Source organism: Fistularia commersonii, chromosome 24, assembly GCF_037954325.1.
Source record: "Fistularia commersonii isolate RoL2024-O1a breed Wild chromosome 24, RoL_Fcom_v1.0, whole genome shotgun sequence".
Lineage (NCBI taxonomy): Eukaryota > Metazoa > Chordata > Actinopteri > Syngnathiformes > Fistulariidae > Fistularia > Fistularia commersonii.
Genome location: NC_141307.1, coordinates 9405522 through 9432105, shown reverse-complemented (window position 1 = coordinate 9432105; position 26584 = coordinate 9405522). Strand labels below are relative to the sequence as shown.

At 48.1% G+C, this 26584-nt stretch overlaps 1 protein-coding gene and 1 non-coding gene across 3 annotated transcripts; both read left to right on the top strand.

Annotated features, from left to right (window-relative positions):
• Nucleotides 1–3219: 3219 nt before the first annotated feature.
• On the top strand, nt 3220–3410 carry LOC147220334 (U2 spliceosomal RNA). Its single transcript, XR_015108146.1, has one exon. It is a non-coding gene; the product is annotated as a U2 spliceosomal RNA (small nuclear RNA).
• Nucleotides 3411–8730: 5320 nt separating this feature from the next.
• Nucleotides 8731–16289, top strand: LOC147220333 (uncharacterized). 2 transcript variants are annotated; one of them, XM_086171588.1, is made up of 12 exons: nt 8731–8796; nt 8876–9313; nt 9397–9541; nt 10369–10404; nt 10515–10583; nt 11444–11512; nt 12508–12543; nt 12642–12710; nt 13584–13652; nt 14648–14740; nt 14867–14935; nt 16101–16289. In XM_086171588.1, exons 3-12 carry the CDS (start codon nt 9539–9541, stop codon nt 16236–16238), a joined length of 651 nt encoding a protein of 216 aa, XP_086027714.1. In that variant the 5' UTR covers nt 8731–8796; nt 8876–9313; nt 9397–9538; the 3' UTR covers nt 16239–16289. The 2 variants fall into 2 exon arrangements, with proteins under 2 accessions (XP_086027714.1, XP_086027713.1); XM_086171587.1 differs by having other exon boundaries at nt 8876–9541.
• The last annotated feature ends 10295 nt before the right edge of the window (nt 16290–26584 follow it).

Genomic DNA, 26584 nt, shown 5'->3' with positions numbered 1-26584 from the left:
AGGATCTACAAGAGGTAAGAGGTCTGCATGGAGGAATGGGCCAAACTACCAGCAACAGTGTGTAAAAACCCTGTGAATACATCAAGGGTAGGCAAACCCTTCAGCCGAAGGGGATATACAAATCTTCGTACTTTTTTAGACCTTAAAACACTTTATAGCCTTGCCTTTGACACTTTATGGTTTTATTTGTATTTCTTATTCTCCCTCCTTCCGACTATTATTTATTATTGTTATGTTTTATTTGAAACTCTGGCACAACAATTTCCTTTGGGATAAATAAAGTTGTTCTTATTTATTCCGTCCGTGTTGCATACGGGAGACATCATCGTGGGAGAGCCGGGAGTAGCGGCAATTGTTAAACTGACATCTAAACAAATGGAATGGTATCGCATGTCTGACACAGCTGTGCAACACTGCTCGCTCTTACAAAACATCAAAGGTGAGGCCAAAAATTTAGGACCAATGACAAAACAAGCATCATTGCTAACCGACTGGGTACCCACCCAGTTGCCAAGCGTTGTCTATTCTCCATCGACAGAATATTATCGAATCATGTCTGACACCACTAATAACTCCACACCACAAGACATGGATCAAGAAAGATACCATGGCAGGGAGAAAACTGATCATCCTGCTGCCGAAGCCATGCTATCACAGATCCCTGACCATATATGGTCTAAGGGCAGTTTCGATGTAGGGTTTATTAACACCCCACCTGTCGAGCTTGCATTTAAACCAGAAATAATTTATAGGCCACAGTATCCACTTAAACCGGACGCAGCAGAAGGAATCCGTGACACCATAGCCGGTTTAATAGAAGCTGGTGTGTTGGTTCCCTCAAATTCGGCATCGAACACCCCATTGCTGCCAGTTAGAAAACCCGATGGAACCTGGCGAATGGTACACGACTTAAGAGAAGTCAATGCCCAGTGTATGACGGCTTGAGAAGCCGTTCCCAATCCACTGGTTATTCTTGGCACAATAACGCCAGCCCAGACATGGTTCACGGTTCTCGATTTATCCAATGCCTTTTTCCGTGTCCCACTGCATGAGAACAGCCGATACCAACTCGCTTTTACGCATTACAAAAATAAGTATACATACACCCGTCTCCCTCAGGGCTTGGCCAATTCTCCAAGTATATTCAATCGCTGCCTACGTGGTTCATTGAATGACGTACAACTAAACACTGTCAATCAGTGGTATTCCTCGGACGACTACTTTCCCCAGCAGGCCTATCCCTTACGACAACCCAAATGACCTCAATCCTGCAATATGCTAGGCCAGAAAAACATTTGAAACAGGTAGAATCACATTTTGGTATCAGACACAAGTATGGCTCAGTGTACCACCCCCAAAGTTAGAGACTGGAGGAAAAAGCCAACGGAGTTCTAAAAATGAAATTGGCAAAATAATAGCAGATTCTAAAGCCAAATTGACATGGCTGGAAGCATTACCCATTGCACTACATGATATCAGAAACACACCCCAGAATGATCGATGCGGGTACACGCTGCATCAACTTCATACCGGAAGAAGGTATGAACATCCTGCGGGTGGAGTCCCAACAATGTCAGGACCACTTCCGCTGTTATCAGATGCATACTGGGCCGCACTAACAGATTCTATAGCATTTCTGTCTTCTCGTAGGCCTGGACCAGACAACGAAAAACCGGACCGAAACGACGAGGCTCTCGACTGGGTGTATGTGAAGAGGTTCAAGAGCAGCTGGTGGACGCCAAGGTGGTACGGCCCCCTCAGAGTGCAACAGCGGACATCGCACAGCCTACAGGTAGAGGGCCATAAGACGTGGTTCCACCTCAACCACTGCGCCAAGGCAGTTCCCCCTCCTCGGAACATCGCGTTACCAGCAGAAGACTGGACCTCCAAGCAAAAGCAAAGACGAAGAATAAAGAGTCGAAAGGGGCGGTCGTAGACACACCTCCGGCTGTCTGAAGAAAAACACTTTTAGAAAAAAGTCGGTGAGGCACGTGTGCACCTCTGCACTCACTGCAACACGATCCTGACGCACAACACGAAGAAGGCACCTGACAGAGGACCAAACATACAGAAAGATCGCAAAGCTAAAACAATCACACAATTAAGAACACTAGAATGATGAAGTCTACACCCTGGCATACTGTACTACGCCATTCTCAGGAGTTGTGGTGTGACAAAGTCACACCAAGAGAGGGATTGTCAGAATATTCCGTTATAATACCTTGTGTTTGCACGCATTTGTTGTATTTACTTATTTTTTGTAGTCCTTGTGTGACGTGGGGACGCTCACGTCAAGAGAGGGACTTGCAAAATCTCCTACGTCAAAGTATAGAATCTCCAACCTCACATCATTATTTCGCTATCAATTGCAAAGACTGTAAAATGTAACTGTGAGACCCCATCATGTAAGGTGAAGGAATGCGCTACCCTGCTGTTCCAATGACACCCCCCGGGGATAATCGACTAGAGCCAGGGGTCGGAGGAAGTCATTATCAGGACTTCTTCCGAACCGCGACTTCGATCAAAGCACGGTTTTACACAACCCAGGTGCTCACAGTCCAAGAGAGCGTAAACCAGGGGTCGGAGGAAGTTTATCAAAACTTCCTCCGACCAACAGCTCTGATCGAAGCGCAGTTTACGATGCCCGCACCCCAGATGGCCGCACTCCTAGAGAGCGTAAAACCGGGGGGGGTCGGGGAAGCCATTGTCAGGACTCCCTCCGACCCTTTTGGCCAAAAGGTATAAAATGAGCCTGATCCTTTGGATCGGGGCCAGAACTTCTTCATCTACACATTCGACTGGACGCGTCTCAGCGGGTGTCTAGAGGAGCCGAACGATCCTCGCGGGGTGACATTCATTCTGGCCCGGGATATCTCGTAAGTGTATTTTCCTGACTTTGAATAAACCATTCTTGCTTGATTAGTTCCTGGCCGTTGTGACGTTTTTCCCTGAATGATAATCTGAACACACCGGGACAACAAAGTCCGGTCCCGTGGCAGGAGCCACAAAAACGGACAGAATGCGGTGCCGTCTCCGTCTCCGGGGCGATGGGGGCGATGGGGGCGATGGGGGCGATGGGGACGATGGGGACGATGGGGGAGATGCACCGTCGCTCCGGGCCGAGCGGCGGAGACGGGGTGGGGGTTGATTTGTGAATGAAGTCGTGAGTGAAGCTGACGGTGCGGGGGATGCGCTGGCGTCGAGCGACGGCGCGGGGCCGTCGCTTCTCGGCCTTTTGGCTAAGATCAAGTGTAGTATCTGTTCTTATCAGTTTAATATCTGATACGTCCCCTATCCGGGGACCAAATATTAAATTGATTTTTGGAACAGGGAGATGGAATAGGGGCTTGCTCCGTCCACTCCGCGCATCAACCCAGTATTGCAGTATCTCTGGGAACGGTGCACCCCCCGCTTTTGTGTCCGATGTCAAGGTTGCCGTGGCCTCCAACAACGTCATACGTAACCAACACACACGGGATCCAGATCTTGTCTGTGCCCTGCGTGACCAGCGACACTGTCCCCGTTGTTTCTGCCGGTAGGGAGCGGTAGATAGCGACACACGAGCGTGCCTGCCTGAAACCCTGTCCCTACCATTCGCCCCGTGCAGCCCAATAAAATCCCACTATGGACCAGAACTGAGCCTAAATGGATCGCATTTGAAACGGATGGATTGCCCCCGATAGACTGTGTCAGACTGGGCTCAGGGGGAAGTTCTCCCGGCCGTAGAGCGGCAGAAACCCCTCGCGGTATCAGGAGGACGGACGGAACGTGTTCCGGTTGTCCTCTGACTTCTTCGTGAAAATGGAAGCGTCCGTGTCTTTTTCGGCGTCCCGGCCCGTCAGAACTCAGAGTTGACGGTTTTTTGACGGAGTGTGTGTGTGTGTGTGTGTGTGCGTGTGTGTGCGCGCGCGTGCGTGCGTGTGTGTGTGTGTGTGTGTGTGTGTGTGTGTGCGCGCGCGAGAGGGATCGCGTGTGAGCTCCCGGAAGAGTCCGCGTGGGTTCCCCCCCGACTGAGAACGGCGTGCGTGTGAAAGCGGTCCGTGCGCGGGACGCGTGCGACTCATACTTACCTGGCAGGGGAGATACCATGAATTGGTGGGTGGCCATGGTCAGTAATCAGTAATCATGACCATGACCATGACCATGACCATGGTCATAAACATGACCATGGGTGGCCATCATGGCTACATCCACGCTACGGCCATGAAACAATTGTACAACGTGGTGAAATGGTACTTAACACTACTGCCTGGTTCTCCACCCCCTGATGTTTTGTTGCAAAACAGGCGTTGAACGTTCTCTTCAGGTGTCGTTACCGTGGGTGGCGGAGCAACTTTTAGTCATGTTTAGTGGTGAATGTGTTAAAAACAGCCCAGACTAGCCCCCCTGGGGAAAAGAAGAACTACAAGAGGCTGTTCTGGATAACTTCTAAACATCTGATTGTTTCATCTGCAGGGTGCAACACCGGAGCCACCATCTCCCCCTGTGAGAGAAAGCACACACACACACACACACACACCTTGATTATTGTGCTGTTGCCATCTTGTCCCCTGACCCCTCCTCCTCCGTCCTCAGCTACAGTGTGAAACAGAACCGCATCCTCCCATTGCAGAAGTAGTTTATAACACAGCATCCATTCCTAAACATCACACAGCCAACAATCCATGAATGTCTTATTCATATGGACAAGCTCCACGTCCCCAGATACTTTTTCCCAGTAGTAGTAGTAGTAGTAGTAGTAGTAGTACTAACAGTACAAACTGTAGAAATATTGTATCAATTGAATTCCTATGATTAAATATAGATTTATCATAGATACTATTACTACTACGAATACCAATAACATCAATAATAATAGTGATTTTGCAACATTACACAACAGCCTGCAGGTACACATGCTTTTTACATGATAATTATTATATATTTTTAATATTTTGTAACAGCTGAAACAACAATACAACTGATGATAATAAGGATGAAAATGATAGTGAGAAATATAGGCTACTACTTTTTTTTCTTTGGGCTTTTCCCTTCAGGGGTCGCCTGAGGCTACGGCTATTGCTACTACAAATAATGCTAATAATGGTAACAAGAGGCCACTAATACGTATGATAATAAAGTAACGAGTCACAAATGTTAATGTTAACCCCAGAAAAGTTGTGTAAAACGCAAACAAAAACAAAATACAACGATTTGCCAATCAAGAATGGGACAGAATTGCACTTGTAATTACACGTAGCAACCTGTGGGTTCATTTGAAAATAACAGATCACCACGTTCTGTGTTTTTTTTTGAATAAGGAGTATCGACTCTGGCGCTTGGCTGGAGTACGAGATCCCTGAGGGCATCAGTGAAGAACAGTGCTGAGCTTTGTCATTGAAAAGTACCACTTGTGTTTCTGCAGGTGCAGCCCAGATCATCCAATTGGCTGGAGAAAATACGCATCATTCTCAAGATCCTGAAAGAAATAATTTCTTTTTTTAAAATGATTAAATCTATTTATGATTTTGTCTGTTTTTTCATCTTGATAATACAATTTATTGAAAATTTATTTATATAAATTTAATTTTATTGAATTTATATAAATAATTTAAGAATTGAATAAACTTTTACAAGCATTCATTTCTGAGTTTTCTGTGGAGTGGTGACGCGCCGCCGCCAGGTAGCCCCAAGAAAATCATGGCGTACTTGTTGTGGACGTGTCCGAGAAGAGATGGCGGGTTGTTGTCGCTGGGATACGAGTCATTCAATGCCGGTTCGGACCAGTTTGACTATTTTAAGAAGAGGAGCGACGTTTATAAGCGCCATTTTCCGGGGCTGAGAAGGAGGACGTCAACAAGGAGATGAAACGTGCCGAAAAAGCTCCCGAGTCCACTTCGTTTCAACGGCGATCGATGTTTGACAAAATTTGCTGCTCGCAAATATCAGCTGGTTTTAATTCCAGTTTTTATCCTGGTTTTAATTCTAGTTTTTATCCTGGATTTAATTCTAGTTTTTATCCTGGGTTCAATTCCGATTGTGATTCTTATCCTGATCCTGGTTATAATTCGGATCCTGATCCTGATCCTGATCTTCCTGCTCAAACTTATGCAGCTCTTAAAACTTCAAAAAAAAGACAATAAGGTTTTGCATCATATCTCAATATTTGTAAAATTGGGAGAAAAAAAACTATTCACCCGTAGGCTATCATTTTTGTTTCCGTGGCGACGCTGTCCGGGTTGCGGCGTCACGAGGTCGTGCTTCGGCTCGGTCCTGTAGGTTTCAGCGTCCGTCCATCCATCCATCCATCTTCCACCAGAAGTCTGGTCTCGGGTGCAGCAGCCGGAGCAGAAAGGACCAGAACTCCTTCCCACCACCACATGCTCCAGTTCCTCTAGGGGACCCCGAGGAGGTCCTGGAGACGTGGTCTCTCCAGCGTGTCCAAGATCTTCCCCGTGGTCTCCTCCCAGATGGACATACCCGTCCAGGAGGCGTCCTTACCAGATGCCCGAGCCGCCTCATCCGACTCTCTAGCTCCCTGTGGACGACCCAACTTCTCACCCAATCTCTGAGGAAGAGTCCAACCGTCCTGCCGAGGAAACTCACTTCGGACGCTTGTCTCCGCGATCTGGTTCTTTCTGGTTCTACCCACAGGTGAGGACGGTGAGGACAGGTGGACAAGACCCGAGATGCTTGAACCCGTCCACTTCAGGTAAGACCTCTTCGGCTTAGTGGACGGTGCAGAACCATCTGTGCGATCCCTCTGGTTTAGAGATACGTGAGCCTCAAAGTGAAGACGAACAGAGATGCCAAGAGGCAAAAGTCTGCCGGTGTCACCGTTCTGCGTGGAGGGACCGCGTTGCTATGCTAACAGAGTTAGCATGTCGTAAGGAGCCCCGCCGTGCTAACCGACCGTCGGCTTCGGATGCTACTTCAGCAGGAGTGGGTCGTGGACATTCTTGCGGGAGAACGTCCGACGGGCCGATTTCACCGCTTGCGAGAGAAAACTGTGCATGCGCCCTTTGGTTTTAGCGTCTGTTTCAAACCGGCGGCGTCCGTGAGCTCGGCTAACCGCGTCCTGCAGAGAAGCGGCGAGAACATGGCCGCCGATCCTCAGGAAGCGGCGTCATTTCCAACTCCCGTCTTCTGTTCTTGTCCCTTTGAAAGCTGTGCAGCTTAGTCATCGGCCCCTTCGCTTCCCTCGGACTGGAAATTGCACCCAAAAGCAGCACAATGTGGCATAATTAGCGTGTTCCGTGGAGCCAAAGTTAACGCTAGTGAAAAGCCAATTTTTTTACACAATGCAACCCACTTATGTCCTCAACCCGGCATGCGTTGCACTACATGGACTTTGGCGGCGCCCTGGGGTTAAAATATGTCTGACAAATTGCTGTTTCTCAAGAAATAGCTCTTTGTGGCTTTCTTAGCAACACATCCAAGTATGAAACAAAGAGTAAAGCGTATTTATGGTCTTCTGCGCAGAGTTGTAAGCATGATGTCTCAACCACCGCTGAAATGGCCAATCGTTTGTAAACGGCGCTACAAACTGTAAATGGAGATGCTAAATTGCTTTAATTTGACGCCGGCGTAGAATCGCAACATTCTCGACGAGCCCGGCGGACGATTCTACCGTCTCCGATCTGCGGAGGATCGTCCAGACATTCTGGTCCCTCACCTTCTGACGTGAAACATGTCTGAAAGTTTTTGTTCTTGGAATAATGTCCGATGCAAATGTGCCACGTGTGATTTTATAAACAAAAATCTGCTGCCAACGGGCGCCTGAGGAAGTACCCGCCTTGTAGTAAAGATTGTTGCAAAACACGTTAGAGGGCGTGTGAACCCTCTTGTTCTTTGAACAAGACGTGGACTTTCTCACATGGAGTTCGACCTTGAGGGGCCTCCAGGAGGACAGAACCCGGGACTCGGGTCACTGACGAGGACGGGGACGCCGAAGAGGAGATGGGACCCAGGTCTCCAAGGGGGTTCGAGCCGTGGTCTAGAAACCGACCCTTCCAGGTTCGCTTCCCGTGCTCCCCCCTGTCTTTTGAAGACTCCGAACCCCCAGATGCTCCCCTGGTGCTGCAGGGGTCCAGTGCCTGATGATGTGCTGTATGGACAACTGAAGGTGACCCACAAAGTGCTTTCTAGCACTAAAGATGTCTTTGAGAGGGTTCAGGGTTGGTGGAGTATTCAAATCTTCTCACCTCTGCCTTTCCTTTCCGATAACTTACTCCCTGTCCCTTTGACGCCCCCTATGGGTCGTCCGAGGGACGATGGCTCGGCCACAAACGTCACACCTGTCATTATATGAGTAACCAGCATGACACTACCTCTTTGCATAGCTAGTATTATTTTCTTCTCCATTTCCTTTAGATCACAACTGCTATGTGCCACCAACCCTGTGCCTAAGATAAGACAACCAGGCGTTCAGGTTTAACCCGCCCGCCTGTGCTTGGCAAGAGAAACCATTTCTGCTATTTCCTCTCTCAGGGCTCAGTGTGACACTTCCTGGTTGGAATGTAGTTGCCAAAGTTGGTTCCCAGCTTTTGATGTGTAATAATACTGTTCCGAGGACTACGATAAACAACTGCTCCAATGGAGACCCTCCAAGACAGCAAGAACAGACAACGACATGAGCTTCGGCAGCCTCCAGAGTGGACCGCCCTGCGTTTGAGTCTTTGGACAAAAGCTCCCTCGGGACCTCTGGAACATCAGGTCGGCAGGGGAACGAAGAGGAGCATGGAGACAAGTGTCTCCACAAGCAGATTTGAGAGAAGACCTGACTTGCAATGAAGAAGTGACAAATGTTCCAAACAGGTCAGTTAAGAGGTTTACTAGAACACAGCTTCTTTCCCAAGATATATACCTGTATGACACAGTGGGGACATTCTTCTAGGAGATGAACGCAGACATGGACGGGACTCCAGGAGGGAACCGAGCCGAACCGGGCCGAACCTGGGACTCATCGATATCTTGGACTGTTTGCTTTACAAGTTTGAGTCCTTCTCTACAACCTCAATGCCTCTGCAGACGGACTTTATTTAAATCCTCTTTGGACTGTACTGTGGAAAATGACCTTCTACGTGATGGAACTCGCGTGGATCGACCCTCGTCTGCTTCCACCAGAGCGACTGAAGGGATGAGGACCCAGGTTTCCATCTCAGGCTTCCTTTTAGGAGGTGGCTCAGGAGGTTCGAGTGGTAGTCTCAGATCTGAGCCTTCTAGGTTCACTTCCCACGCTCCTCCCGGCTCATACCTACTGCTCAGGGCTCATCCATGATGGGTCGGATGCAGGGGTCCAAAGTGGCTGATGTTGTGCTTTACGTACAATAAGGTGACCAAAAAAGTGCTGTCTAGCACTAAAGGGTACTATCTGAGAGGTATCATATCATATCATATCATATCATATCATATCAGGCCAGCCGGTGGGGATTCCTTCGCTTTCTCCACCCGCCCCTTCCGGTACGTCCCTACGTCAACAAACGCCGAACGTCACGACGTACCACATCGAGGAATCAAGAGCAAGTACTCCTCCTTTTTAGTTCGACGCATCAACGAGATGGTAAGACCCTTCACCCTTTTTACATTATGATCTGGCGAGATACTTTAGACAGGGACGGCTAGCATGAGCTGGCATACCCGAACTTCTAGCATTACTCCGCTTCTATAAACCTCGCAGATAACTGTTTTGAGTATTATAATTACCGATATGTCATAACGTCACAAAAAAAAAAAAAAAAGTCACAAAACCTGCTGGATTTCTTTTTTCACACGGTGGTTTCACTTTTATCGAAACGCCGCCGTGGCGCTCTGATATTTTTAACTGCGAATCTTCTGCCGGCGAGATTCTAAACCGCATGGCTGAACTGCCCGGTCAAGGCCGTGCCAAGCTAACGGCAAGCTAACGGCAAGCTAACGGCAAGCTAACGGCAAGCTAACACCACGAGGGAATTACGCACGTGGTGAAACGGTACTTAACATTCCTGCTTGGTTATCCCCCGCTTTACCTGGTCAGCCGGTTCTCCGACCGGCTGCTAGTCTCGCTACCGTAGGCGGCGGAGCAATAACGTGATATTTTTAACTGCGTATCTTCTGCCGGGTGCCATCTTAGACCGGTCAGGGCTGGAATGGCCCGGTCGTTGCCAACATGGCTACATCCACGCTAAGTCCATGCAACGATGGAACAACGTGGTGGAATGCTACTTAGTCTTTAACATTTGGTTCTCCCCCGCTATGTTTCGTCGCAAAACAGGTGTTGAACGTTCTCTGCAGGTCTCGTTACCGAGGGTAGCAGAGTAATAACGTTTAGTCATGGATGTGTTAGAAACAGCCCAGGCTACGAGAGGCTGTTCTGGATAAGTTCTGAACATCTGATTGTTTCACATGCAGGCTATACCCCCAACATCGGAGCAACTGTCTCGCCCTGTGAGTTAAAGCACGCGCACACACACACACACACACACACACACACACACACACCTTGACTATTGTGTAGTTGCCATCTTGACCCCTGACCCCTCCTCCTCCATCCTCAGGTACAGCGTGAAACAGACCCTCATCCTCCCATTGCAGAAGTAGTGGACGACACAGTGTCCATTCCTATGGTAGGTAAACATCACATGATCCAGAATCCATGAATGTCTTATTCATAAATACAAGCTCCAAGTCAGGAACTCCAGTGGAACGGTGAGGCTACAGGGAGTGGAGACCAAGGAGTTGAGGATTTCAGGTACTTGGGGTCAACAGTCCAGAGCGTAGGAGAGTGTGGAAAAGAGGTGAAGAGACGGTCCAAGCAGGTTGGAATGGGTGGAGAAAAGTGTCAGGGGTATGAAGAGATAGAAGAACATCAGCCAGAATGAAAGGAAAGGTGGAGACCTGGTGAGACCAGAGATGATGTTTGGACTAGAAACTGTTCCAATGACCAAAAGACAGCAGGCAGAACTAGAGGTTGCAGAGATGAAGATGTTGAGGTTCTCTTTGGGAGTGACCAGGATGGAGAGGATCAGGAGTGAGTCCATCAGAGGAACAGCACATGTTAGATGTTTTGGAGAGAAGGTCAGAGAAGCCAGACTGAGATGGTTGGGTCATGGACAGAGGAGGGATAGAGAATATATTGGTAGACGGATGCTGGAATTGGAGCTGCCAGGCAAGAGGTCTGGAGGAAGACCAAAGAGAAGATTTATGGACGTAGTGAGAGAAGATATGAAGGTAGTTGGTGTGAGAGAGGAGGATCCAGAGAATAGGGTTAGATGGAGAAAGTGGACTCGCTGTGGCGACACCTGAAGGGAAAAGCCCAAAGTAGAAGAAGACCACAAGTTCCAAGTGTCCAGTTCCAAAAATGTTGTGTAAAAAGCGCACACACACACACACACACACACACACAAAGACACACACACACGCACACACACCTTGACTATTGTGTAGTTGCCATCTTGACCCCTGACCCCTCCTCCTCCATCCTCAGGTACAGCGTGAAACAGACCCTCATCCTTCCACTGCAGAAGTAGTGGACGTCAGAGGGTCCATTCCTATGGTAGGTAAACATCACACAATTAACAATCAATCAATGTGTAGAACGCAAATATAAACACAATACAATTAGACCTAAAATACATCCTGAGGTGCAACCTGGACACTCTTCAGTGACCCTCCCGAGATCAATGGTTGTTTCGGGTCTTAGTCTTACACCCTCACTCTGGCGACTCGGTGTTGTTGATCAGTTCCCAAACATTCACTCATTTTCACATTCCCCAAAAAGCCTGGACCGAGACCACAAAACTCTGGGGCAGCTATGGACCGCTCCAAAAAAATTCCTGTTTGGAATATTCCTCAGGTGGATTGAAAACAGATGAGTCTTTACTGGGTTGAAAAGGAGCATCCCAGATCCAGATCCAGATCTAGATTGTTATCAGAGCAAAGCTCAGAGCAGAGATGGTATGCAAAGGTACCATTCATGCTGGGATACATCCAGGTTTTGGAAGAACATCTGCTGCCATCCAAGCGGCGTCTTTTTCCAGGGACGTCCCGGCTTGCTTCAGCCGGACGATGCCGAGCCAGGTTCTGCGGGCGCTGCAGAAGGGTGGCTTGGGAGTAAAGAGTGCGGCGCAGACTCGACTCCAGCTGAAGCGCAAAATGTTAAGCAATCCAAGTCGGACACAAAGGAAGAATGGCACAGAGTTGCTCTTCCAAAGCTTACACCAACAGAGTCCTCAGTTCCAAAAGTCCTATTGAGCACTGTTAGAAGGGAAAGCATCTTAAACCGTTCGTGGCTGAACTGCCAGGTCACGGCCAAGCTAACGGCAAGCTAACGCCATGAGGGAATCACACGACATGGTGAAATGGTACTTAACACTCCTGCCTGGTTCTCCCCCGCTATGTTTCGTCGCAAAACAGGTGTTGAACGTTCTCTGCAGGGTCTCGTTATCGTGGGTGGCGGAGCAACGTTTAGTCATGAATGTGTTAGAAACAGCCCAGGCTACGAGAGGCTGTTCTGGATAAGTTCTGAACATCTGATTGTTTCACATGCAGGGTATACCCACAACATCGGAGCAACTGTCTCACCCTGTGAGTGAAAGCACACACACACACACACACACACACACACACTTTGACTATTGTGTAGTTGCCATCTTGACCCCTGACCCCTCCTCCTCCATCCTCAGGTACAGCGTGAAACAGACCCTCATCCTTCCACTGCAGAAGTAGTGGACGTCAGAGTGTCCATTGCTAGGGTAGGTAAACATCACACAGTCAACAATCCATGAATGTCTTATTCATAAATACAAGCTCCAAGTCAGGAACTCAGGTGGAACTATAAGGTGAGGCTACAGGGAGTGGAGACCAAGAAGCTGGAGGATTTCAGGTACTTAGGGTCAACAGTCCAGAGTGTAGGAGAGTGTGGAAAAGAGGTGAAGAGACGAGTTCAAGCAGGTTGGAATGGGTGGAGAAAAGTGTCAGGGGTATGAAGAGACAGAAGAACATCAGCCAGAATAAAAGGAAAGGTGTACAAGACAGTGGTGAGACCAGAGATGATGTTTGGACTAGAAACTGTTCCACTGACCAAAAGACAGCAGGCAGAACTAGAGGTTGCAGAGATGAAGATGTTGAGGTTCTCTTTGGGAGTGACCAGGATGGAGAGGATCAGGAATGAGTCTATCAGAGGAACAGCACATGTTAGATGTTTTGGAGAGAAGGTCAGAGAAGCCAGACTGAGATGGTTGGGTCATGGACAGAGGAGGGATAGAGAATATATTGGTAGACGGATGCTGGAATTGGAGCTGCCAGGCAGGAGGTCTGGAGGAAGACCAAAGAGAAGATTTATGGACGTCGTGAGAGAGGATATGAAGGTAGTTGGTGTGAGAGAGGAGGATCCAGAGAATAGGGTGAGATGGAGAAGGTTGACTCGCTGTGGCGACACCTGAAGGGAAAAGCCCAAAGTAGAAGAAAACCACAAGTTCCAAGTGTCCAGTTCCAAAAATGTTGTGTAAAAAGCGCACACACACACACACACACACACACACACAAAGACACACACACACGCACACACACCTTGACTATTGTGTAGTTGCCATCTTGACCCCTGACCCCTCCTCCTCCATCCTCAGGTACAGCGTGAAACAGACCCTCATCCTTCCACTGCAGAAGTAGTGGACGTCAGAGGGTCCATTCCTATGGTAGGTAAACATCACACAATTAACAATCAATCAATGTGTAGAACGCAAATATAAACACAATACAATTAGACCTAAAATACATCCTGAGGTGCAACCTGGACACTCTTCAGTGACCCTCCCGAGATCAATGGTTGTTTCGGGTCTTAGTCTTACACCCTCACTCTGGCGACTCGGTGTTGTTGATCAGTTCCCAAACATTCACTCATTTTCACATTCCCCAAAAAGCCTGGACCGAGACCACAAAACTCTGGGGCAGCTATGGACCGCTCCAAAAAAATTCCTGTTTGGAATATTCCTCAGGTGGATTGAAAACAGATGAGTCTTTACTGGGTTGAAAAGGAGCATCCCAGATCCAGATCCAGATCTAGATTGTTATCAGAGCAAAGCTCAGAGCAGAGATGGTATGCAAAGGTACCATTCATGCTGGGATACATCCAGGTTTTGGAAGAACATCTGCTGCCATCCAAGCGGCGTCTTTTTCCAGGGACGTCCCGGCTTGCTTCAGCCGGACGATGCCGAGCCAGGTTCTGCGGGCGCTGCAGAAGGGTGGCTTGGGAGTAAAGAGTGCGGCGCAGACTCGACTCCAGCTGAAGCGCAAAATGTTAAGCAATCCAAGTCGGACACAAAGGAAGAATGGCACAGAGTTGCTCTTCCAAAGCTTACACCAACAGAGTCCTCAGTTCCAAAAGTCCTATTGAGCACTGTTAGAAGGGAAAGCATCTTAAACCGTTCGTGGCTGAACTGCCAGGTCACGGCCAAGCTAACGGCAAGCTAACGCCATGAGGGAATCACACGACATGGTGAAATGGTACTTAACACTCCTGCCTGGTTCTCCCCCGCTATGTTTCGTCGCAAAACAGGTGTTGAACGTTCTCTGCAGGGTCTCGTTATCGTGGGTGGCGGAGCAACGTTTAGTCATGAATGTGTTAGAAACAGCCCAGGCTACGAGAGGCTGTTCTGGATAAGTTCTGAACATCTGATTGTTTCACATGCAGGGTATAGGAATGAGAGTAAGAGTAAGAACAACTTTAGTAATCCCGAAGGAAATTGGAGTTTTACCCACAACATCGGAGCAACTGTCTCACCCTGTGAGTTAAAGCGCGCGCACACACACACACACACACACACACACACACACACACACACACACACACACACCTTGACTATTGTGTAGTTGCCATATTGACCCCTGACCCCTCCTCCTCCATCCTCAGGTACAGCGTGAAACAGACCCTCATCCTCCCGTTGCAGAAGTAGTGGACGTCACAGTGTCCATTGCTAGGGTAGGTGAACATCACACAGTCAACAATCCATGAATGTCTTATTCATAAATACAAGTTCCAAGTCAGGAACTCCGGTGGAACAGTGAGGCTACAGGGAGTGGAGACCAAGGAGTTGAGGATTTCAGGTACTTAGGGTCAACAGTCCAGAGTGTAGGAGAGTGTGGAAAAGAGGTGAAGAGACGAGTTCAAGCAGGTTGGAATGGTTGGAGAAAAGTGTCAGGGGTATGAAGAGATAGAAGAACATCAGCCAGAATGAAAGGAAAGTTGGAGACCTGGAGAGACCAGAGATGATGTTTGGACTAGAAACTGTTCCAATGACCAAAAGACAGCAGGCAGAACTAGAGGTTGCAGAGATGAAGATGTTGAGGTTCTCTTTGGGAGTGACCAGGATGGAGAGGATCAGGAGTGAGCCCATCAGAGGAACAGCACATGTTAGATGTTTTGGAGAGAAGGTCAGAGAAGCCAGACTGAGATGGTTGGGTCATGGACAGAGGAGGGATAGTGAATATATTGGTAGACGGATGCTGGAATTGGAGCTGCCAGGCAAGAGGTCTGGAGGAAGACCAAAGAGAAGATTCATGGACGTAGTGAGAGAGGATATGAAGGTACTGTATTGTCCACACTATAAGGCGCACCGGATTATAAGGCGCGCCTTCAATAAATGGCCTATTTTAAAACAAATTTCATATATAAGGCGCACCGCATTATAAGGCGCATAAAATAGAAACTACAGTAGTGGCTGGGGTTGCGTTATGCATCCAATAAATGGAGCTGCGCTAAACAAAACAGTCAGATAAGTCAGTCAAACTTTATTAATAGAATACAAACCAACGTTCTGACAACTCCGTTCACTCCCAAAACAAGTTAGTTCTTTCACAATATGGTACCGTACGTACCAGTACCTCTTACCGGTATTTGTGCACTTTCGGTCAAACAATGTATTTCCAACTCCATTTGGAGTTTCATAAAACGAAAAAACCAAGGACCGCCTTTAAATTTATTAGTGTTTATGTCGCTAACTAGCGCTGTTGCCATCATTCGAATAGCGACTGTAGAGACGCTTCTACTAGCTGCTCTCTGTTTGACAACCCACTGTTGGAGTTTGTCATCAGTGAAGAACAGTGCTGAGCTTTGTCATTGAAAAGTACCACTTGTGTTTCTGCAGGTGCAGCCCAGATCATCCAATTGGCTGGAGAAAATCCTGAAAGAAATAATTTCTTTTTTTAAAATGATTAAATCTATTTATGATTTCGTCTGTTTTTTCATCTTGATAATACAATTTATTGAAAATTTATTTATATAAATTTAATTTTATTGAATTTATATAAATAATTTAAGAATTGAATAAACTTTTACAAGCATTCATTTCTGAGTTTTCTGTGGAGTGGTGACGCGCCGCCGCCAGGTAGCCCCGAGAAAATCATGGCGTACTTGTTGTGGACGTGTCCGAGAAGAGATGGCGGGTTGTTGTCGCTGGGATACGAGTCATTCAATGCCGGTTCGGACCAGTTTGACTATTTTAAGAAGAGGAGCGACGTTTATAAGCGCCATTTTCCGGGGCTGAGAAGGAGGACGTCAACAAGGAGATGAAACGTGCCGAAAAAGCTCCCGAGTCCACTTCGTTTCAACGGCGATCGATGTTTGACAAAATTTGCTGCTCGCAAATATCAGCTGGTGTTTAAACACCACGCCTGCCTACACGCTGGAGTGTACCTCAGAGCAAACACACACTGTTTCACCTCCACGAGCGCTTCCATCCAAGCATGACTCAGTAAAGCCCTCCAACGCCGAGTCCTGGACTCGTAGGAGAACATTGCTTCGGTGTGCACGTTGCACGCTAGTACGTAGGTGGGTGGTGACGGGGCAGATCCTTCTCACTGGATACAAGAACATCGTGAATGTTCGGTGTGGCGCCTTCCTCTGAGTTCTGGGTTCATCTTTGAAGAGCGAGTTGGCGTTGAAAGTGACCCTCTCGCAGGAGAAGCTGGCAGATGTTCGGACGGGTGGGGGCAGGTGTCCTCGCTGGATCCCGGCACTTCAAAGGGAAGCCGGACGCTAATGTGATGTAATGACTCGTCAAGCGGGTGTCGCAGGTGAGGATGAGCGGGAACAGATGCTGCGCCGCAGAGGCAGGAAGCTCCACGTCCGCGGAGGGGCGACTTCTCCTGGGAGGCCACAGCATCCATCCATCCATCCATCCAAGACGGGCATCTTCTTCTGCTTACCAAGGTCGGGTGGCGGGGGCAGCGGCTGAAGCAGAGAAGCTCAGACTGCCACTTGGTCCAGCTCTTCCGGGGCGTGACATGTAGTCTCTCCAAGGTGCTCCTCAAGGCCTCCCTCGGGCATGTCCAACATGCCCAAAAACTTGGTCCAGGATACCCGAGCTACCTGGTCTGACTCGCCTCAACGCAAAGGAGCAGCGTTTCTTCTGGGCAACTCAACTCCTCACCTTCTCTGGAAGAGAGAGGCCAGACGCCCTGCGGAGAAAACTCATTTCGGGCGCTTGGATCTTTCGGTCACTACCCGCAGCTCATGACCTCAGACGAGGAAAGTCCTATTTCTGCAGGACGGGCCGATGCGGAGCATCTCTGCCGCCGCCGAACCCATCTGCCCGTCCACCACAGCGGGCGGTCAATAAAATCATTGCAGCTTGAACCAAACATCAACCGGCAGGCAGAGAACCAAAGAAACCAAGGACCCCCTGATGTGATGGCGAGATGGAAAAGGGGCGCCCCGGGGTTCATATTGTATCAAATATAAAATAAAATTGTGTTTCGTGTTAAACTGGGCCCGGGGGCATTCCTGACAGTCACACCAGACACAGGTTCATTTAAAGTCTATACTTCCATCTTCTACCAGAGGTGGTGCGGTGAGCAGGAGGCCGTCGCAAACCCTCTCCACGGACATCAGCGCTAATCACAGCGTCGTCTGCCAACCGCGCGATCGTCCCGCACACCAGGTGTTCCAATTGACGTTTTTATTATCTACACGAATGCAGAGTTGGAAGTGAATGATGGCCTGTGAGAGCCGCCGCAAGCAAGCACACCCATTAGCTTCTGTTCAACATCTAGCTGTTAGCATTAATGGACAGGTTCATGATTTGATTTGTTGGTTGCTAATGCCGGTCTGGCGCTGCCAGTGAAGCGTCGGGAGCCACCGTGCGTCGCTGTGTGGATTCGAAGAGCTGTAGATTTACGGGGGAACGTAAGGGATTGTCGAACCACCAAACACTGCACAGCCCTCTTGCAGGGCCCCGACGGCTCCCACCCCCCTGATGAAGACCTCCACCGTAAAGGGTTCGAGTTTGGAAATGCATTATCCAGTCATCACCGCTATAGCTCCTCTCGGTGTAGCAGACTTGGTATGCCCACTCAGGGTACCCCCAAAAGACACTTCAGCGACCCCAGAAGGACCTTGAGATGTCCTTGGCAATAGTCGGGACAGTAGTACCTCCAGTGTTCCATGAGGCCCTTGCTAGTGGAGTCTGAGCAACCTTAGCAGGATCTTCCCCCCTCGACTACCACAAGGGAGGTCTGCTGTGACTCCCTCCCACATTTCTGTGCTACTCCCCCCACCATGGACTATACACTACATGGCCTCCCCGAGCCTGCCAAGTAATGGGAATCAGACGTTCCAATCACTTCTACGGCCAAAGGTGTATAAAATCAAGCACCTAAGCATGCAGACTGTTTTCACAAACGTTTGTGAAAGCACAGGTCGCTCTCAGGAACTCGGCGAATTCCGGTGTGCCACAAATTCATGAAAAGTCGTGAAATTTCCTCGCTCCTAAATATTCCACAGTCGACTGTCAGCTGGACTATAAGAACATGGAAGTGTTTGGGAACAACAGTAAGTCAGCCTCGAAGCGGTAGGCCACGGAAACTGACGGAGACGGATGCTGAGGCGCATAATGCCAAGAGGTCGCCACCTTTCTGCAGAGTCAATGGTTACAGACCTCCAAACCTCGTGTCGCCTTCAGATCAGATCAAGAGCAGTGCCCAGAGAGCTGCATAGAGTGGCTTTCCTGCCAAGCAGCTGCATCCAAGACCCATACCCCCAAAGCATTGGATGCAGTGGTGTAAAGAACGCCGCCACTGGACTCCAGAGCAGTGGAGACACCTTCTCTGGAGTAACGGATCGCGCTTCTCCATCTGGCAATCTGATGGACGAGTCCGGGTTTGGTGGTCGCCATGAGAACGCAACTTATCTGACTGCACTGAGCCCAGTGTGAAGTTTGCTTTTCAGGGGCCGACTTGGCCCCTTAGTTCCTGTGAAAGGAACTCCGAAAGCTTCAGCATACCGAGACATTTTGGACAACTCCATGTTCCTGACTTTTTGGCCCCTTCCTTTCCCAACATGACTGGCCTACAGAGTCCAGACCTCAATCCGATAGAACATCTTTGGGATGAATTAGAGCAGACGCTGAGAGCCAGGCCTTTGGTCCAACCTCCATGTCCTGAACCTTGTGGACATAGCAAAGGTAGCTAAGATCAACACCTTGCATTTCTCGCCGGAGGAATTGAGGTAAAGATGGGTAAAAACAGACAGGATGAAAAATACCGCTTCAACATATTGTTCACAGCAGCATTAAGAGCCACAACTCTACGGTGGTTAAAACCAGATCCCCCAACATAGAATATATGGATCCAAAAAGTTTACCAGACATTTACCAGATGGAGCAAATGACATCTTCATTAAGACTTCAGACGCCTATCTTCACTAGCCGCTGGGCTACTGATCCAAAGAGTTGTGGACCTGCAGCGGACATTAGCATTATATTCTTTTAGGCTACATATGGAGTGGATTGTTTTGCGTATTGTTTTTGTTTTCTGTTACTATTTCATGTCATCTCATTATATATGGATTATGTACCTGTCATTGATGAACAATAAAAAAAGAAGCTGCTAAGGGTGGACCGACGTCATATCGAATGGATCAGGAACTGGATGTCGGTTAAGTTCATATCCGAGTCAAGGCAGGTGAGCAAATACTTTTAGCCGTATAGCGTGCGTACATTAATATTTGGATATATTTGGATATTTATATATCCGACCTGCGAGTCCCACTGGAACCTCCTGTAGGTCTGGAAGCTGCCAGATGGTGAAGGTCTTCTTATCTGGCAGGGAACAAAAAAAACAGACATCGTGCAACCATCGCGCAACCTCGGGCAAACCGGGGCACCTGAGCCTGTCGGACGGGAGGCCGGACATGAAATATAGAAATAAACGTTGCTTTAAGATTTGATGTGCTGCTCCCCGAGAATTTGTGGGGGCAGAGTGATGAAAGTACGGAGAATCCTCAGCAACGGCGGAGGAGGGGGTTCCTCCACGATTCCTTCAAACGGGTTGCTTCTCGCCTTCGTTCTGGAAAGTTCTACGCTTGCGTCGGGGGGGGGGGGGGGGTCTGACACCTGTCAATCAAATAGAGATCAACCGCCGGCTCCGCCTCCAGACGGGCTCGGATCATGAATGGATGGATGAAGATCCGAGGATAATGAAGCCTTCGGTGTCAACGTGACAATGTGTGTGTGTGTGTGTGTGTGTGTGTGTGTGTGTGTGTGTGTGTGTGTGTGTGTGTGTGTGTGTGTGTGTGTGTGTGTGTGTGTGTGTGTGTGTGTGTGTGTGCATACAAACACACACACACACACAGCCAGAATATAAAGCTACTTTTATAAAAATCGGCGGTGTGAACTGAAACTCTTACTCGCGGTGACATAAAGCGACGTCGCCTCGGCGCGATACAGCGGCGGCGAGAATAAAGCTCGTGGCTGAGAACAGGCCCGCTTCTGCCAGGTTCTGTTCTACTCAAACCCCCCTCAACACACACACACACACACACACACACACACCCCTCCCAGGAATACAATATCTCACTGCAGCGACGACTGAAAATAACTCCGACCTGAAACCCCGAGTTCATCCGAGTCAGCGGCTGGAATTCATTCCATTTGTTAGCAAAATGACAGCAGGGAGAATCACTGCAGAGCCCTCCCCACACACACACACACACACACACACACACACACACCTCAGCGCTGCCCACCTCTCTCCCTGCACGGAAAAAGAAGAACTAATAATGATACAAATGAAAAACGTTCTCTTAGATGTTATTTATCTAATTAGCAAACAATCATTTAAATTCAGGTCAGTGTGTTTCACTTCCTCCTGTGGCTGCAGCGGCAGTCTAGCCGTGTGTGTGTGTGTGTGTGTGTGTGTGTGTCTGCTTTCAGTGCGATGAAGTAACTGCGTTAAGTTTTGTTGTTTTTTTTTTTCTGTTTCTCGGAGGGCGGATCCCCACGGCCTCCTCAGCAGGACACAAAAAACAACTGGCATTTTTAACGAACCTTCAGCACAAATGAGGAAGATGAAGTCTCCGTCCACATGTGTGTGTGTGTGTGTGTGTGTGTGTGTGGAGGCAAGGTGAGGACAGAGTGGGCGGAGCCCTCCATCCGTTCACTTCCTGTCACCTCACATTTATTACAGTGGAAAAAAACAACTTTTTATCCCATTTTTTCACCTTTTTACTTCTTTACTTTTACATATTTATCTACTTGTTTGTCTAGTTCAGGGGCTTCAAACTGATTTTGGACTAATTTGACCTAATTTGATGTCAAGGGTGCCGAAGCAGTAAAATCCCTGGAAGCGACACTAAGTCCAGATGATTCCTTTGTTTTCCTACAAAGGAAAGCGGATAAATAATAAAATCTTTCTACGTAATGAACGGTTTCTTTAAAAAATACACGACTAACAAGAGTGTTAGTGTAATTTCAACAACACTAAGCCTCAGGTTTCTTATTGACCTCAACCGACAAATAAGAAGCCGCCTATTTTTCTTGGAAAACCCTACAATCCGTGTCCGCTTTTCTTTTTTTTTTTGACGACGGTGTCGAGGCCGAACGGAAAAGCGGATATATTTCTAACAAAAAATAAAAATGTTATTAACAGATCCAGAAGCGGCATCGCTATCATCCGCTGTAAGCCGTGTCGCTAACACGGGTTAAAACACCGCCACCCTAGCAGACAATAGAGGAACTGCATTTTTATTTTTATATATATTTTCAAATTGTAGATTTATACATATGCTGCTCAAAAAAATGAATAAAATTTTCTTCTTAAATACTTGTTTCTCTACATAGTGGAATGAGCTGACAACAAAATCACACAAAAGTGATCGATGGAAATGAAATGTAAATATAACAATAGCACTTTTAACTTGCAAAATACATATAGTTATAGTTATTTTATTGCCTATCTGTATATTTTATATATATTTTCTATTTTGTACAGTTTTATATTTGTATTGTTCAGGGCTACAGATGGAAATAAGCTATGAGCTACAATCTGGTACAAACATCTCTGCCTCGGTGTCCCAATAAACTTCTAAACAAACAAACAAATGAAATCAAATTATATTGTTGGTCTTCTATCTGTAACCCAGAGATGCTGCTATGGTTGTATTGATGTGTCGTGTCCTGCTTTTTAAGGCTGTTTTTTGTTGTATCTAATTGTTATAATGACAAGAAACCTCTTGAAATCCTGTGTGTTTTCTGGGATTAGACGCAGGCGCAGTACCGCCGACGGCCTTTAGGGGGCGCTGTCGAGCAGCGTGCGCAAACGCGATCGGCTAAAAGAAAAAAAATTATACTTTATCGCATGGATCCGTGTGCTTTCCGGACGGGTTCGGCCTTCCTTTCAACGCACGTGCACGTGGGAGGACAAAGAAAGACAGAAATCAATGGTTTAGTGTATTAAAAGGGATGCAGGAGCTCGTAAAGAGTCCAGATTAAAAGTTTAGGGAGCGGCGTGTCATGTGACGGGAAAAGAAACGGTGCGTTTGCTGACGGGGCGAAGCGGGAAATTACAACCTTCATTAAGGCCTCTTTAAATCCTCAGTCAGCTGGGAGCCGCCGCTGACAGCAGGGTTAATGCTGCTGTTCATCACACACACACACACACACACACACACACACACACACACACACACACACACACAAAGCCTAATGGCGTGACACAAATGGATATTTACATCGACACATGCGTACTGACACACACACAAACAAACTGGTGGGAAATCACACGTTACTATATGTGCACACACACAAACATGTGGGGGGGCACACACACTTGCAAGCGCAGACACACACACACACACACACACGATCAATGTATATGCAAATTTATCAGCCAATCAGATACATCAATAACAATGGTGATATAGATCATTTCCCAAGGAAGCTGGTGAGCAACACACACACACACACACACACACACACACACGCACACACACACACGCACACACACACGCACACACACATACACACACACGTAGAGCCTGATGGCGTGACACGAATGGATATTTACATCGACACATGCGCACAGACACACACAAACTAACTGGTGGGAGATCACGCGTTAATATACATGCACACACACACAACACGTTGGGGGGGGCACACACACTTGCAAGCGCAGACACACACACTTGAAAGCGCATACACACACGCACAATCAATACATAGGCAAATTTATCAGCCAATCAGATACATCAATAACAATGGTGATATAGATCACTTTCCAAGGAAGCTGGTGAGACACACACACACACACACACACAGCCAGACACACACAGACACACACACACACACACACACACACACACCTGTCAAACATGTGCCCTTGTTAGCGCTAGATCATGGTTTGTGCGGCGAGATGTCAAACTGTGACACCAATGTCTTTCAAAGGAAAGCTATAACCGGGGTGTGAGTGTGTGTGTGTGTGTGTGTGTGTGTGTGTGTGTGTGTGTGACACAGCACACACAGCTGGAAGAGATGGCCGGTCAAATAGAGGAGGGACGGGGTTTGAGGCAGGAGGACGCAGAGGATGGAGACAGAAGGGGGACAGGGTTCTTCTGCTCCAGGCCTGGACGGGGACCAGAACCTGGACCAGACCAGCTCAGACCTGGAGGTCCGACGTTCCTACAGAAACACACCGGAGGAGCGTTAGAGCCCGTTTTGTTAAAGTTACAGTGCTGACTGTCTGATCAGATATTTATAACACACACACACACACACGTAATACTGTAATAAAATATACACTACACACACACTGGAGTGAAATGGAGCACATAAAGCTGAGGAATCTTCACGGACGCTCCTGGTGGAGGAACATCGATCGGACTCGGAGCTCCCGGAGCTCCTGGAGCTTCTGGAGCTTCTGCCGAGCGACGCCTTCAGGGTCCTGACCGGATGTGGGAAGAAACTGTTCCAAAAGGAAAATAAATAAAGGACGGCTGGGTTGATGGCTTCCCACGAGGGTCTCCAGGTTCTTCTCAGGTGCTCCTCCAACAGACCAACCACAGGTTCAGACGTTTGTCACAGGACGTGTTAGCTTAGCATAACCGTCAGGTGACTGACACAAGGTCGCGAGGGGGTAAAAGGAAAGGGTGCAAACACAAGCCGAGACGAGACGGGCAGCTTCTTATCTCTGGTGGAGGTCGGGGCACGGAGTGTGTGTGTGTGTGTGTGTGTGTGTGTGTGTGTGAGGATTAAGTCCAATCCTAATTAGAAGACGTCCGGAAACGATGTCGGGGCCAATCAATGGGGGAGGTCGCGTTAATTCCCGTCCGGGGCGCAGCAGGACATTAAATGGAAATCGGTCACGGAGGCGGCGCCTTTCAATCGTCCTGTTCCGACAAGAACGCCGACGGAAACAGCGACGGAAAAGCGGCGGCCGAGACCGATGTCAAAATTAGCTAACAGGCTAACGAGTCCTCCTTCATGTCAACTGAAGAACTCGTCCGTCAGAACCATGAGGAGCCTTTCTCCTGACGTTCTGTCTGCTTTAGAGGGCGACCTGATCTGCTGTTACTTCTGGAATATAAGCCTCTACTTTTTCCACACGGCGGCTTAAACAACGACGTGGCTAATTTATGAATTTTTTGGGCTAATGAGCGTCATTTATCTTCGTCTTCAAGGGTTTCAGCGGCAGGAAGAAGACCGAGCTAGCGATCAGCTGGAGCAGAGCAAAGCGGGGATAGAAAAAGAATGGACTTTTCCTCGTCTTATTTATTATTCATCTTTTTCGTCAGCCGTGTTCCAGCGACTGTTTGGGAAAAAAAAAAAAAAGCATTTCCAGAGCGCAATTGTGGACGCGATCGGTATGGATTCATTAAAAGTGTGAATATCACCTGTGCAGGAGGATATATGAACACTAGATCTATTTAGTTTTAGTGTGTAGATTTATTTACTTTCAGCCGGTGCGGCTTATATTCAGGTGCGCCTAATAGTCCAGAAATGATTCATAAACCAGAAAAGGGGCGGCGCAGCAGCGCTGCGGTTAGCGGTTAGCGGTTAGCGGTACTGCCGTGACCCCGAGGAAGCCGGGAGAGAATTTTTAAGCAGTCAATAAGAAAGATACCGAATGAAATCCTTTGTTTTGGAGGCGAGCCTCTTCATTTCAGGCCTGCCTGTTTGGAATAAAAACCCCAGAAAAGTGTCAGACGGCGGGAGGCTGAAGACAAACTGCGTTTGGTGTAAATATCCCTGAACGGAGTTTCCCGGAGACGGAGGAGTCGTCGCCGCTCGGCCCCGATCTATTCATCCTCCGACCCCCTCTGATTTATTCCTCCGCTCGTGGGAAAAATAAAAACGTATGAAGGGGAGAAAAAAAAAAAAGAAATAAATCTCATTTACCCCTGAACACGCAGCCTGTTGTTTCCGGCCGCGGTTCAGAGATTTATGGATGTGCGTCTCCCGGAGAGGGCGGCCCTGACAGACGGACGTCTCCGCAAAGAAGCCTTCCGTGACGACCCAGTATATCGCCGCAAACACGGTGTGTGTGAGTGTGTGTGTGTGTGTGTGTGGCTTTTCCCTCTTCACACCCCTGACTTCCAACCCGGCTTCTTCAGCTTCACTGCCTCCCTCCAAGAATCACAAGACAATCTCACAACAATCAAAAAAAAAAAAAAAAAACCTTCTGAGGACTCTCCTCTTCTAACCATCCAAAGCCTGTATGTATAAAATATGTGCAAAGTTTTTTCTGAACTTAAGTCACACACACACACACACACACATACACGGACGTTTCAGTGGATTACGGTCCAGTGACTCTGGGAGGCGGAGCTTCTTCTGGTGCAAAGATGGAGACGACCAATCACGAGGGGAAGCCGAGGGTTTCCATGCTTTCAGTGATGTCATCGTAAAAAATAACAAGAATCATAAAGATACATGTCGATGAGAGAGTGAAGGTGATGAAGGCACTGGAGAGGCTGATCCTGGATCAGCTCCAGCTCATGGTGAGACCACCTCTGGACCTCCTCCAAGATACATCAGCCCGACCAGGGGGGAGATGATGCCTTCACCTACCTGCTGGACCACACCTGCATCTGGAGACGCCTGGGAGGAAAAGTCATGGTCTTGACTTCTCTGTACAACAACCCCTACAACTGTACAACAATCTTTACTTTAAAGGACAACAACCTTTACTATGATGCACAACATCTACCACTTTACTGCCCAACAACTGCTATTTCATTGCACAACAACACCTACAACTGTACAACAACCCTTACTTTACTGTACAACAACCTTTACTGCACAGCAAACCCTACTTGACTGTACAACAACTCCTACTTTACTGCACAACAACCGTT